This window comes from Nematostella vectensis, chromosome 1 (assembly GCF_932526225.1).
Source record: "Nematostella vectensis chromosome 1, jaNemVect1.1, whole genome shotgun sequence".
NCBI classification, from domain to species: Eukaryota; Metazoa; Cnidaria; class Anthozoa; order Actiniaria; family Edwardsiidae; genus Nematostella; species Nematostella vectensis.
Window position 1 is genome coordinate 17,149,282 of NC_064034.1, and position 14,771 is coordinate 17,164,052.

The window sequence follows — 14,771 nt, forward strand, 5'->3', positions numbered from 1 at the left end:
TTGATTGGCTTTCCTGTCAATAAATACCATATTCGGAGCGTCGAGTGTGTCGTGTACTAATGCCTTGGATGTGATTGGTCCGTGGTGATGTCATCCACTGTTTTGTTCTCCCGCCAAACACGCTTCAAACGAAATTCCTTCCAGAAATATCAATTCCCGAATGTGGAGGGAGATTTAACCCGTCTAAATGTTGGGAAACAATGGCAACGCAAAGCCCAACAGACAGTATCCTTCCACAGTGGAAGAAACAAGGAAGTAAAGGCAGCGATCCGAGTAAAGCTGAATCAGAGAAAAAACCTACGGCCGTAAAAATATCGGAGACTGCAAAGTAAGTGAAGTTCAGCCGGAGCCATCTTGTTCGACAGTAGCCATGTTGTGATTAAGATTTACTGTGCTTATTTGTGATTTCTTCATTGGCAAGATAAATAAACAACTGGTGATGTACATATGACATTTGATGCATGTTTATGCTGATGTTGTAGGCCTATTTTAGAGGAACAAGCGCTTCTGAAAGAAAAATTGAAAACACTCTCATGGAAGAAAGAGAAAGATCTAGTGACGAGGCGTAAAGCACAGCCTATGGTCAGTAAAATAAACCTGATTACTCATAGATAGTCTGTATTTTCTAGCTTGTATGCTTTACTAACAAGCATTCTCTTTTATTGTGGGTTTGCGTGTACTTTGAAGTTCTATTTTGAATTCAACAGCGTCGGAAATTGTAAACAAGATCGAACCTTTCTTCGCATATCAAAAAATATTGTAGGACCATGCTACTCAATTTACGAATAACTCGATTCTCGTCCCCTGTACGCCTGTCTAAACTGAATTCTTTCGCATGTTATCCTCTTCCCCGATTCTTAGCATGACATGATGTATCAAGGCTATACAGCACGAAAAGGGATTGTCCCTTCCGTAATAATAATCAAACGAACGTGCGATCAATAAATTATTCATGTGATCAGTTCTTCTTTGAGATAAATGCACAGGAAATTGCTTCAAGCACTCGAGATCCACTTGCTAGCGGTTATGTTTTCTGGTTGAGAAAAAGTGAATTTTTCGAGCTGTTTTCTCCAAAATCATGATAAAAATGTTATATTCGCACTTCTGCTAATTGTATGTTACGATTTTCGTACCGGCGAAGGTGTTTTTTTTTCTCTGCCTCAGTTGCAGATTTACCTACGTGAACTCATTTCGACTTTTAACAGATAAAAAGCTAATACCACGGAAGAAAGGTTATCAGTATGTATTTGAACAGATAGTAGATGCACGAAATATGCTATAACTGTTTTTCGTTGTTTTTGTAACATTAACAGCAGGAATTGTGTTGTAGTCAAAGGTCGCGTGCCCGTTTGTTGTAACAGCAGTAATTTGGGTTAGAAATATATGAAAGTAATAAAGCCAATGCTTGAAAATTTAACTTTTATTATTCGAATTCTTTGTTCTTTTTTTTTAACTGAAACAGAATCACTTATTTTGTGATAATCACATTTGACTTAGGTGTCAGGCCAGAATATGAATACAAATTAGGGTTTAAAAACTGATTAGGATTTAAACCAATAATTTAATGCTTTTCTTAATTGTTAGTGCTAATGAAATAACAAAACATATTTTCAGTATACAAGGCATACTCAAACATTACTTGAAAAATAAGATATCTCATATTAACCAAAAAACTATTTTTAAATAATATTTTTTGACCAATGCATTGGCTGTATTTAAACTTATGGACCTGAAGATTTTCCCACCATTTTATGGGCTTAAGAGTGACACTCAGAGGCCATGATATGATAAAAAACTCAAGGCTCCATAAGTCCCATACAGCCCAAGCAAAAGATGTAAAGCTTGCTAATCAAGCAACAAAGATGTGTGTAACACCATAGCGGTATAATAAAAACTAGTATTTCTTATTGCAGAAAACATGGTATTTTCTCACCCTCATCTCCTAAACACACAAAAAAACTGCAATGCCAATAAGGATAAACAAGGATTATTTTTTAAGAAACTCAAAAATTCTTAAAATATACCTTCTTCCTTGAATCGCTAGTATTGACAATGATGATAAAACATTTTTGCACGTAAATCTGTCATGGAGAAAAATATAAGGTGTTCTCAGCAATGTTACCTTTTCTAAGCTAAAAGAGGAAATCTCATGGAAATATTGATGTTTATTCGACATATAGGACTGCAGAGATTTAGTAACCAATTGTAGTACAGTGCTATGCTGTAGGACACCCGTATTGAGTACGGAGCTAGTCCCCTTTACTTTTTTGTGTGCTCTGCACCCTGTGTCCTTGTTTAGCTGTAGCTTAGATCTAATCTTTTCAGGTTGCAAGGCCTCCTTCCCCAGGATCTTCCAAAGCTCCACCATCCCAACAGGGCACTTCTACGGTATGCTTCCTTTGAAATGTCATTTCCATTGTATGTATGTGCACAGGCTATTGGATGTTATACTTCAGACATCTCTGACACTGCGCATACCTAGTAAGTATAAGGACCAGCCATTGAGTACCACTGTGAGCAAGGATGAGAGACATGAAACAAAGAGGGAATGGCCTGTTAAATGGGTAACAAACACCCCCTTCTCTCAGAAGCCTATCCACTAACTTTCCTCAACTATCCACAAGTATTTTTACCCTGCATTGATATGTTGTTAACATCAGAAGAAGCCAAGCTTTTCCAACAGTTTTTATTTACTTATTATTATTAATATTAATGCACCAATCTCACATACATGATTGTTTATTTTATACAGGCCTCAAAACCAGCATCACCACCACCTGCTCGTCGACGTACAACCTCACCCTCCAATTCGTTCAATGCTGGTGTGTCCCGTAGCTCCTCCCCTTTGTTTGAAGTCCCACCAGAGATCCGTAAAAAGGTCGAGAAGGCCACTAGAGCCCGACTGTACTTGCTGCAGCAACTGGGACCAAATTCATTCATGATTGGTGGAGATTCCCCTAGTCACAAGTTCAAAGTCATCATAGGACCCCAGGTACAGTAACATACTCGAGGGTGAGATCGGTCTTCATTTCACTCTCTTTTATGATTGGTGGAGATTCCCCTGATCACAAGTTCAAAGTCATCATAGGACCCCAGGTTCTGTAGCATACTTGAGGGTGAGATCTGTCTTCATTTCACTTCATTTCACTTTCTTTTTTGGATTGGTGAAGATTCCCCTGATCACAAATTCAAAGTCATCATAGGACCCCAGGTTCGGTAGTATACTTGAGGTTGAGATCAGTCTTCATTTCACTCTCTTTTATGATTGGTGGGGATTCCCCTGATCACAAGTTCAAAGTCATCATAGGACCCCAGGTTCGGTAGTATACTTGAGGTTGAGATCAGTCTTCATTTCACTCTCTTTTATGATTGGTGGGGATTCCCCTGATCACAAGTTCAAAGTCATCATAGGACCCCAGGTTCGGTAGTATACTTGAGGTTGAGATCAGTCTTCATTTCACTCTCTTTTATGATTGGTGGGGATTCCCCTGATCACAAGTTCAAAGTTATCATAGGACCCCAGGTTCGGTAGTATACTTGAGGTTGAGATCAGTCTTCATTTCACTCTCTTTTATGATTGCCGGGGATTCCCCTGGTCACAAGTTCAAAGTCATCATAGGACCCCAGGTTCTGTAGCATCCTTGAGGGTGAGATCAATCTGCCTTTACTCTCTTTTTATGATTGGGGGGATCCCCCTGGTCACAAGTTCAAAGTCATCATAGGACCCCAAGTTCTGTAGCATACTTGAGGGTGAGATCAGTCTCTAATACTTTATCGTTATTGTTGTTCAGAAGGGGCTAAGCAAATGTGTTGCATTTTCTAAAAAAAATCCCCTTTTGGCAATAAACCAGATTAGAACACAAAAGCAAAATGTAGATAATATTCGCCATGTCTGTTGCAAAGGAAATTATCAAAATCTGTCTGGAACCAATTTTTTTTAACTATAGAATTTGCACTGTTGAACTAAAATTGCACCTTTGTGACAAATTTTGAGCCTTCTTGTTTATATACTTTCTAATTGCTTGTTTTGTCTGGTTTGTTTGCAGACGTGCACATGTGCTAAATCCTTCTGTAATCACCTACTCTTTGTTATGCTGAGAGTGTTTAAAGTTAGAGAAAATGATCCTATTTTATGGAGTAGCAATTTGAAGAATTTTGAGGTGAGTTGTAGATTGTGTGTAGATATTTTTTTGTATAAGCCAAACTAATTTCTTTTTTTTTAGTTTTGCAAGTTTTGTAATCATCATCCCTCAGAATTCTTTTAAAAAGGGTTTAGAATACTGTACAAAAAATAGTAGAAGCTTTATACTGTTTTGTAAGGTATAATTTTCATGTGGGAGTGATATAATGTGCATTTTTCAGAACATCTTGATAGGCATTCTTATCATTATTATTATTATAATCTCCACTAAGAAATCATTTTTCCCCAAAAGTTTATCATGCCTTTGTCACAATGTTTCATCAATAATAAGCTCTCTTATTACTTTTTCTCCTTAGGTGGAGACCTTATTTTCAAGATTTCATGCCAGAGTTAATTCAAGATTGGCCAAAAACAGTAGCAGTAAATCAGGGCGGGGCAAGTCCCCCCAGAGGGTGACCCCACCTCCATCCACACCTGAGGCCGCTGCATCATCATCAGCAGCAGCGGCTGCTGGCAAGGAGGATGAGGAAGTGTGTCCTATCTGTCTGCTGGAGATGGTCGAGGGGGAGAGTTTGACTTGCTGCACAGGGGGCTGCAACAACACACTTCATCAGCACTGCATGGAGATCTGTAATTATTATAACTTAGTGCATGAAATTTTCACGACTAGACAATTTTGTGATTCTTTTGGCCAAAAACAATCTTTTGGACTCTTTTAATTAAATGACTCAATTATTTTTTAACTAAAATTGCAACTAACTTTACCAACATGTATGTTGCTCACCTAACAAACCAAGACTTGACTATAATTTTAGTGTTATATACTGTAAATATTGGGAGTCTTGAGAGTTTTTTTATTGCTGATTCCCACCCTTTACTATCCTTTTAAAGATGTAAATCATGAATTGTTTGTGCCACCTTTTTGCAACACCTACTTTTTTTATGCAAGGTGTCAGCAGCACATGATTGGATATAAAAAGAAGGCCATACTGTATGATTGAATGGTTCAGCAAAAATGCTGTTCTTGGTTCTAGGGGCCGCCGAGTGCAGACTTCGAAAGGAAAGACTCAACTGCCCCTTGTGTCGTAGAATACTGCCTCCTGAAGCTGCAAAATCTCTAAGCGACAGGTTGGTCAACATAGTTTAAGCTATAAATATTGGAGGCAGATTATAAATCAGATGTAAATGTTATAATGAACCCCAAGACAGGATTTATTTTTCTAATACTTGCAGGTCCCCAACTGGTCCCAAATTCTTACCATGTGCTCCTGATGTACCAAACCCTCTTGAACCAGGCGAAGTCATTACTCTTCCTCACTCCAACCCAATCCCCACTGGGCAAGTAGATTTAGCAAGGCCCTGGGTTCAGGTAAGACATAATTCTGATGTGTAATGTTTCTACCATAAAAGCTTTAATAAGCTCCATATGGAATAAAACAGTATCTTTTCATTGCCTCGAAGACGATTTTAAAGTTTTAAGGCTTATTATGACAGTGCAATAGAATTACTGAGATTTACTTTTATAAAATCTGTTAAGCTATCTTATTTGAGTTGTTGGGGTTCTTGTAGGGGGAGGGAGGAGGTGGAGATCCTCTTGGGGTGGGGTGAGGGGTTGGGAGGGCTAATTGAGCTGTCATGGTGTGCTTCTCAGGCTGTCATTACTGAAGGTACAGCCAATTAGTGCTGGTTCAAATTGTCAGTGGCTTAAACACTGTAAGAGTGAATTTCAATCATGCCAGATTGACTAGATCCATCTGTGATCTTAGTTCGAACTTTTAACTCCACTACACAAGGCTACATTAACACATGCTTGTATGAGTAATAGCACAATACACACTACATCTTGATAATAGCAAATGCTATAATGTGTACATTAAATAGAAGGTTCTTTAGCTACAGCACATTATTAACTTCATTGGTATACAAACTCCATAGCGGCATATCTGAAGTTGCTCATTACAACCTCTGTTTCCTTCCAGGCTTTTGGGGAAGAGCTTGTATCATGCTTATTCTCGCGGGAGTGGAACATCCGGGAGATTGCCCTCCGCCGCCTTAGCAGAGACATCTATTCCTACTTGCGGAATGAGGGTTCCAACCTCACGGACCTGACTGCTGTGGAGGCCTCCTGCTCCCTGCTGACCATGATGTGTGGGGACCCGGTTTACAGGGTTTATGTCGCTGCCTTGGTATGTTAAATGCCCCGAATTACATTTCCAACCGAAAGTTTTAAGTAAATGCAAGACTGGTGTTAGCTTGTAATAGCCTACCCACCCACTTTCCAGGGCCGTAGCAGGGCGTGGGGCACTCATGGCATGTACCCCTTCAATAATTTCAAAAATTACAAGGAAATGACCAGTAGGGGCATGGCTGTGCCCCCCTCCCCCCAATATTTTCTTAATGTTTCTGTATTGTGCCCCCCCCCCCCCCAATATTTCGAGGCCTGCTACGGCTCTGCTTGCACAAAAAAGCTTTTACCCAGTTTTTTTTTTCATACAGAATTAGGTGATGTATCATAATCTGGCACCATAATCCTTATTTTGTCTGGCCGCACATAAGCTGGGTATAAAAGTGAAAAGCATGCTCAAAAATAAAGCAAGACAGATTTGCCCAAAAAGAAAAAAACATCTTAGCAGGCCATTTTTTATCTGTTACACCTTTTATCCTCCCTTGTTTTAAAACAACATATCATTGTATCCAATACATTTGTCTTTTTATTACTTTTGGTGTTTTGTCATCGAAGCTAATAGATTGTTTCTTGGAATAAAGAAAGCATTGAATGGGGTTTGGAATGACCTATATTTACAGATTTCTCCCTCATTTCTTTCCCACAGAGGACATTACGGGTGATGCTTGCACACACGAATTACACTTCACGTGATGAGAAGATGCTTATACAGTCCTACCTTCACCCTGTGGTGGAAGCCATCTTGGCCAAGTGCTCTGATGGGAATAGGTAAAGATGTACATGAGCTGTAAAAGTGCTGTGTGCTGTTCTAGGAAACATCTTCACTCTTACTATCAAGGGAGTTTTCACAAAGGACACCCAGAATTCCCACTCAAGATTAACAATACAGTGCTTGCCTGAAAAACCTTTTTTCCTCCAGAAAATGGGTTCTTGTAGCACTTGTACACCCCCTCCACCCTCTTAATTCCTGGAATTTCCAATTTCCTCTGCAGAGTTTGAAAAAAATACTGTTGGCGTATTATTGTGTGATGTGATTCCTGAAAACACTACTCCCCTGAACGAGGGAATGGGGTTTAGGGGGATGGGGTTGTCTTTGATTGCTGATTTGCACGTTCTTCTTTCGTACAAACACTGTATTTTGTCCATCTCCAGGTTTGAAATGTTGGGGAAAAGGGGTAGGGGGTTACGAAAGTTACATGTTGCTAGGGTTCTCGCTATGCCAAGGACATTGGCTTCAACGCTATCTGGTTTCTATTTTCAGACGAATCAGCGCATTATCTATGAAAGTGCTCCTTGAGTTCTGCAAAGATGAGTCTGGCGACCTCGCACTAGGGCGCATGCTCCGGGATCACCGCATTCAGCCAATGGGCGGCCTGGGCTTCATGCTGGCATGCATCCTGACCACCGCACATGAGTACGCTACTTGGCCCTGGTGGCTGGGAAGGCTGTACTTCTTGCGCAAGCTGCTGGATGAGTACGTGGAGGATTTCCAGCTTGGAGGGGGCGACCCGGCGATTAGTGATGAGAGTGTGGGGGTCATCTTACAAGATCATCACCAGGTTGGTCGATTGCCAAGATTCATTGATTTTCATAGGGGGCTGCTTGCCAAGATACCATAAATTACTAAATGCATTTCTATAGCGCCCTGATGAAGAATTAAAAGTAAAATCCGAAACGTTGGCATCTCTTGATTCCTGTTTTGTCTGTTTTCCCGCTATCTATGCATATACTTCCGCGGCCTCCTCAGCTCAATATCTTTCTCTATAGCGCTTATTTAACATGCTGATATCATCTATGTACTACCACAAACAGAACACAAACCACATAACCACAAAACTTACTGATTTTAAAATTCAAATTCTCGAGAAACCTAAAAGATACCAATTCCATGATGACAACCATCTTTTAGTCAGTTGCCAACATGGTAGCACGACTAGTCATTCCATTTTACAGGAACATATTATTATTTTCCTTTAATTGAACCATCAACCATTATCTACCTTTCCAACGTGTCCTTCTCACTACAAAACCTTTTTTCTAACGTGCGTTCCCGCCGCTGTTTGTCTATAGGTGGACGGCACCGAGATCTTCAGCGATAACCCGACTCGCTTGATGTCGGTGATGAAATTCGCCATCCTGGCAGCCCAGTGCTCTCACAGCAAAGTCACCAAGTTCGCAGTGTCCGTGCTCACATGCTGCACAAGCCTCGCAGCTGGCTGTCCGTCCGCCTTCGTCCACATCAAGAAACTAGTCTCCAAGTTAAAGCCTTCCCAGCGCAGCATTCTGCAGCGTCGACTCGCAACGCTTGCCCGCAGGAACAACAGCCTCGAGAGCAGTGATAGCGAGGGGACGGTCAGTGAGGCGAGTACAGTCCTTGCGGATGACGTGCAAGGTGGACCCTCTGATGGGCACGACTGTCTGCAGCTGCCACGCCCTCGGGACAGGGGGTGCTGCTCGGCAAGCTGCACCGATGATGAGACTGATAACCTATCCGACAACGAGCTGCTTCAGTCGATAGTGGAATCCTTGCAGCGGCCACACCATCTTGCTCTCCACAGCCCCCCACCCTCCCCCACACGGGATGTGGAATCTTTGGACTGGACGCGCTCGGAAGGGGAGTCCCCACGCTTTCCACCGGTAAAGGTTGTGATGGGAGGGAAGTGTCAACAGATAATTGAGGAGGAGGAAGCAGTTGCGCTAGCGAAGGCGATGGAGTTGTCTGCTTTGCAGAGGGGTCCTCAGAAAATTCGTAGCCTCCAGCCGGATGCCAATGATCCTGAGGAAGATGAGATGGTCATCGTCTACACGCAACCAGAGGTACACAGCCTTGTAAACTTAAAGAGCTCTGCTCAGCCACACCTTTGTTATTGTCTTTATTCAATTTAGAAAACGAATAACCAAAGCTTTATGATGGAAAAGGGACGCTTTCTGTGCTTGTTTTTTTTTTTTTGCTATTGGAGACTTTCTATTTTACTTTTTTTATTAAAGATAACTCACTCTATTTCTCATTTTTTCTATTACTACTTTCTCGCCATTAACTCCATTGTGTTCTGTTATGTCTCACAGTCTCTGGACAAAGCTGCGAACACCAAGCACTTGTATCTTGAGAACGTGCACTGGAAGAAGGGCGAGTTGTTGGGCACGGGGGCGTTCTCTTCGTGTTACGGGGCTCGTGACGTGATGACGGGCTCACTCATGGCCGTCAAGCAGGTCTGTTTGATAGTTAAACCCTTTTTTTCTATTTTTATAACGGATTTATATTCACAAATTAGCCACCCAAAAACGTAGATTCATTTTGAAAGTGAAACATCAATTGGGTTAATAAGCGGATGCAAAGAATGATGAGATGGCGACTTAGGTCGCTCGCGCGTTAATCAACAGATCACAAACTGAGCACATCAATAATTTTAAACTTCGCACAGAAACGTCGATGTTTATGCGATTGCTCTAGACTTTTTGCCAAAGACGACCAAATATATGGAGAGTGCACACGTTTAAAAATTGTATTTGTATTAACACGCAATAATGTAGTAGCACTTAAAAAAGTAAACAACATTTTTTTTGCACTTATATGAAACTGACGCAGAATTTGACGATATTGCCAAAATCAGTTCAATATGAGGTGATACAGCCTCTGTGAAGGTTATAAAAAATCTGTGGAAGGGAAAAATAGTTAGATGCATATTTAGAATTTCGACACTTTAAACTGACGGCGAAGTTCAGCCTGTTCGAAAAGCATTCATGTTAGCCTTTATTACCCGAGTTTTTGCAAATATAACCGCCAATTGTGTACAATAACTCATACCAAATTTGGTTTGGCTATGTTCAATAGAAAGAAAGTTGTAACATTTTGAATAACGCTACCATTTTAAAACATCTTTCCGCAAAACTAATAAAAACACATTTTTCGTAATATTTCAACAATCAACCGTGGAATTTTAGAGATATTTGTCAATGATAAAATTCGGTCCTTTAGACAACTTTTATGATCGGCTACACTGCATAGAAGCGCTTATTTGGGACGGGAATTTTTTTTATTGTGGGACTATCTCGGGTTGTGTTTTCGTGCTGGTGGTGGTTGTCAATTTTACGCCACCCAGCGGTATGCAAATCGAGAGCGTGTTGGAAATGCACACATTAGTCAGGGGGGTGCAAAGACGAGGGTCAAGCGTGAGCTGTTGTTTACAATGCAACACGATATGATCTAGTGCGTATCATTTAGTTGCAAAAAAACTTTGTTCTTCATTACAGTATTCTATTACTACATTTGGCCAGTTTAATATCATACCTAAAATATTGTACCGGCCACTTGTAATAAAAGAATATCGGCCGTTTTAAAATGAGATATGCACGAGCTCTTATGGTGTTGTATTGTAAACAAATCAGGCATGAAGCTCGTCTTTGCGCCCCCCTGACTGATGTTCCCCAAAGGTGCCAACTTACCCCTTCGGCAATACACTAAAATGTTATCGTTTTGGACAGCCTGAAATAATCTACAACGGTCGTCTTTTTTTTTTAGAACCTTCATGATGTATATTTTGTTACTTACTCTTCATTTTCTTTTCTTTAGGTGTCTTTTTGTCGGAACTCCAAGAGTGAACAGGACAAGGTCTGTCAGACGATAATGGATGAGATCGCGATTCTTGCTCGCCTCAAGCATCCACACCTGATTAAATGCCTCGGAGCCACTCGCCACACTGGTCACTTCAACATCTTCCTTGAGTGGATGGCCGGAGGATCCATCTCCATGCTCCTGTCAAAGTACGGCCCGTTCGAGGAGGCGATCCTGATCCGATATCTCCGTCAGATCCTGCAGGGCGTGTCGTACTTGCACGAGAATCAAGTCGTGCATAGAGATATTAAAGGTAACGCGCCTTGCCGTCATGGACCATCATGAAGGGAAGGGAGGGACTGGATGGGGGAGAGGGACGCAGGCAGGGAGGAAGTAATAGGGCATGGCTGATACAGCCTACACAAGGGTCGTGCTTAGGGTAACGCGCCTTGCCGTCATGGACCATGAAAAGACCGTAAGGGAGGGCAAAAATGGAGAAAGGGGGAGGAAGGGATGGGGTGTGGTGTGACAGGTACTAGGGACATTTCTCGCCATTTAGACGATCATCCATGGGGATATTAATGGCATTGTCCTTTGCCACTATGAGAAATCAGGAGAGGGTGGTAGGGATGTGGGAAAGTGTCTGTCTTGTAATACTATGGACTTATGTTCTCCATATTGGAGTCAAAGGTAAACTTTTCAATTTGGCCGATCAATGCTTTTTGTTTTCTAACAATGTTATGTTATTCAGAAATTGTAGATGTATTTTGATTATTCTGGTGCTATTGATTGCGACTATACATACCTTATTCCATGATTAACTAATCATTCACTCAGGTGCCAACATTCTCGTGGACTCTACCGGACAAGATATCCGAATCGCAGATTTCGGCGCCGCCGCTCGTCTTGCCACTCAAATCACGGGTGCTGGAGAGTTCCAGGGTCAGCTACTTGGCACCATAGCGTTCATGGCCCCTGAGGTCCTCCGTGGCGAGAGCTATGGGCGGAGTTGCGACGTGTGGAGCGTGGGCTGCGTGTTAATCGAGATGGCCACAGGGAAACCACCGTGGAATGCGCATGAGCATTCGAATCACTTAGCTCTGATATTTAAGGTATCAATTTACAAGAAGATTTTTATTTGTTTGCACCTTTCCAAATAAGGCAAGGTTTTCTTGACACTCATTTCCTTATTTATTTGATACCCATTAAAGCACGCATTGATACTTGTGTTTACACTTTTTTACGAGTTACCGAGTTCGCACATCCTTTACACTCCTTCACAAGGACATTCAGTTTCTCCTTTATGTCCCTTTATATTCCTAAAGAAGCACTAAGATCTTGAAGACTTTATTTTTTTCCCGTCAAATATTGCACGCGTGCGAAGTCAGAAATGCACATTTCACGCCTTTTGTTGTCGATATGAAAAGTGAGTTGTATTTGCGGAGGTTTCACTAGCGTCAGGAAACGAAAACTAGAAAAAAAAATGAAAAATTCTAAAGCTCAGGCAGCAATTTTGAGGTCACCAGGCTGTTCATTTAGAGAAATAGTAAGAAAATAGCTAAAACTCCCAAAAGTCGGAGCGCTGCACAAAGGAGTGGTGTTCCTGGCAAGATTTTGTTGACTTAACCAGGTTGGGAAGACCTGCATTTAAGCAAAGCAAAATATAAGCGAGGAGATTCGAGGAATTCCCATGTCCAAGATTCTGCTAAATCAACAGATTAAAGGTCCTCAATTCGAATCGAAACATAACATTCATACAAAACGGAATTTCTGTTCACACAACTAATGTCACTTATCAAATGTTGCCAGCAAAACTTGCCAAATTCCATAGAAAAGGTCGGATGACCACCCAATTAACCATTGACTGTTTCAGTGATCCACAGCCGACGACGATAAAATAATTGAATAGGCACCTCAGCTCTTGGCAAAATGTATCAGTAGATACATTGGATACATTTCAAGGACGTTTTCACTCAAGCGCATAAAAAGTTTAATAAAAAATAAGGGTGGCTACTCTGATGTTTCATTTCCACGCACTACAATAAAGTATAAACGCTTGTCATCCTACTATTTTTACCCAAATTAAAAAGTGCACAAAATTTTGATCCACCCTGTAGATGGGTGGTTGCATTTGGATAACGCTACTCTTTCACACTATTCCACCTTTATGCTAACAATACGACCAGGACTATTGTCTGGTGTTGATATTTTCTCTGGATTGACTCTCTATCATCCGAGTCCTGGCAATCCATTTCCCGCGTCAACCTGTTATTGCTTCAAAAGGCTTCTGTTGCGCTGCTATTAAGCTCCATCTACACTAACAATTTTTAGTTGACAAGTTTTAGTTGACAACTATATTTGTTAGCATCTACACTAGCAATTTTTATGTGTGATAATTTTTAATTGCCGATTATTCATTCCTATATTGTAATATTTGTTTTCTCTGTTTCATTTTATTTAGCGCTTTAGAATATGTACACATAGTTCTAGCGCTTTATAAATAAATATTATTATTATGATTTTATACAACTTAACCTTATACTTTTTTCGCCACTTGAAGCTCAAAGTGTATTCTGTAGATTATAACTTAGCAGTTAAAAAAACTCGAACCCTTTCATTTTTATTACCAGATCGCCTGCGCCATTGGGCCACCCGACATCCCCGAGCATCTAAACCCCGGTGTACGGGATGTCGTATTGCGATGCCTAGAATCCAAGCCCGAGGACCGGCCGGCGGCCGTAGACCTTTTACAGCATCCTCTCTTCACTATAATGTGAAACAGCTCATTAGCGAATCAGGAAAGGGGGGGGGGGGGGGGGGGGGCTTGGAATTCAGAGACGGACCGGCGGCCGTAAACCTTTTACAGCATCTTCGCAGTAATGGGAAACGACTCATTGTCGAATCAAGGGAGGTGGTGGTGGTGGTTGTGGTGGTGGTGGGGGGAGGGGGAGTCCAGGGTGTTTTATGAGTAGATGCCCCTCTCCCTGCTACACCACATGGTGTATTTTTACAAAGCAATCCAAAACACGTCATGTGTATATATTTTAAGATAAAAAGATTTGTGATGAAGGTTTTACTTTTATCTGTCGTCTAATTCATAACGAACGGCCGTACACTTTGATTAATTCAAGAATCATGATTTAGGAAAGACTTAAAATCAGTTTTTATGATATAAATATGATGTGAAGCTTTTTATACAAGCGAGATCTTTATATAATATTTGTTGTGAATATTGCCAAAGGATGAATTATTTGAACACTAGGAATCTATTATCTATTTCAAGTCTTGTAATTCAGTTGACAGAAGATATTGGCAATTGCGTTACAAATAAAATTATCAAATGAGAACTTGAGTACTAAAAGACCATTTCTTCCCAATCTTTCATGTTACTCCACCTTTATAACCGCTTTCTGCTTTTTTCGCCACTTGAAGCTCTATGCGTAATCTCTAGAACAAAGGTTAACCTGCTTTCGTTAACATGCTTTCGTTAACCTGCTTTCTAGGAACCCGGCCCAGGGATCTAAGGTGGGCCCTAAATAAAAAAACAGTCGCTTCTTGTCTCTAAACAAATTTGCTTGGATGATTTGAGAGAATAACAAACAGGCCCGTACCCAGGGGGGGGTGCAAGGGATGCGAACGCACCCTCCCACAACGGCCGGAAGGTCCACTTTCGGTTCTCAATAGACGTGCTATTTATAGAAAAACTATAAAGCACAAAATAGATCACTCTGGTATGTAGCCAAATTCGACAAACCTTTTTTGTGCCTTTGCAATATCTCACACAATAAAAGTCCTGGGTACGGGTCTGACAAAATACGGGTCATTTTCAAGATCTTAGCATTTTCATACGAAGATTGACAACTTTTGGACTATACTATTAAAATTTGTATCAC

At 41.0% G+C, this 14,771-nt stretch overlaps 1 protein-coding gene across 2 annotated transcripts; it reads left to right on the plus strand.

Annotated features, from left to right (window-relative positions):
• Window positions 1-81: 81 nt before the first annotated feature.
• Window positions 82-14,225, plus strand: LOC5507587 (mitogen-activated protein kinase kinase kinase 1). Of its 2 annotated transcripts, XM_032376288.2 has the most exons (16): window positions 82-328; window positions 483-582; window positions 2,326-2,388; window positions 2,753-2,992; window positions 4,047-4,160; window positions 4,498-4,771; window positions 5,176-5,269; window positions 5,375-5,510; window positions 6,121-6,327; window positions 6,973-7,094; window positions 7,588-7,885; window positions 8,397-9,143; window positions 9,393-9,536; window positions 10,897-11,191; window positions 11,716-11,990; window positions 13,509-14,225. In XM_032376288.2, the coding sequence occupies exons 1-16, from the start codon at window positions 201-203 to the stop codon at window positions 13,653-13,655; spliced, it is 3,384 nt and encodes a 1,127-aa protein (XP_032232179.2). In that variant the 5' UTR covers window positions 82-200; the 3' UTR covers window positions 13,656-14,225. The 2 variants fall into 2 exon arrangements, with proteins under 2 accessions (XP_032232179.2, XP_032232180.2); XM_032376289.2 differs by lacking the exons at window positions 82-328; window positions 483-582; window positions 2,326-2,388; window positions 2,753-2,992 and adding an exon at window positions 3,559-3,627.
• The last annotated feature ends 546 nt before the right edge of the window (window positions 14,226-14,771 follow it).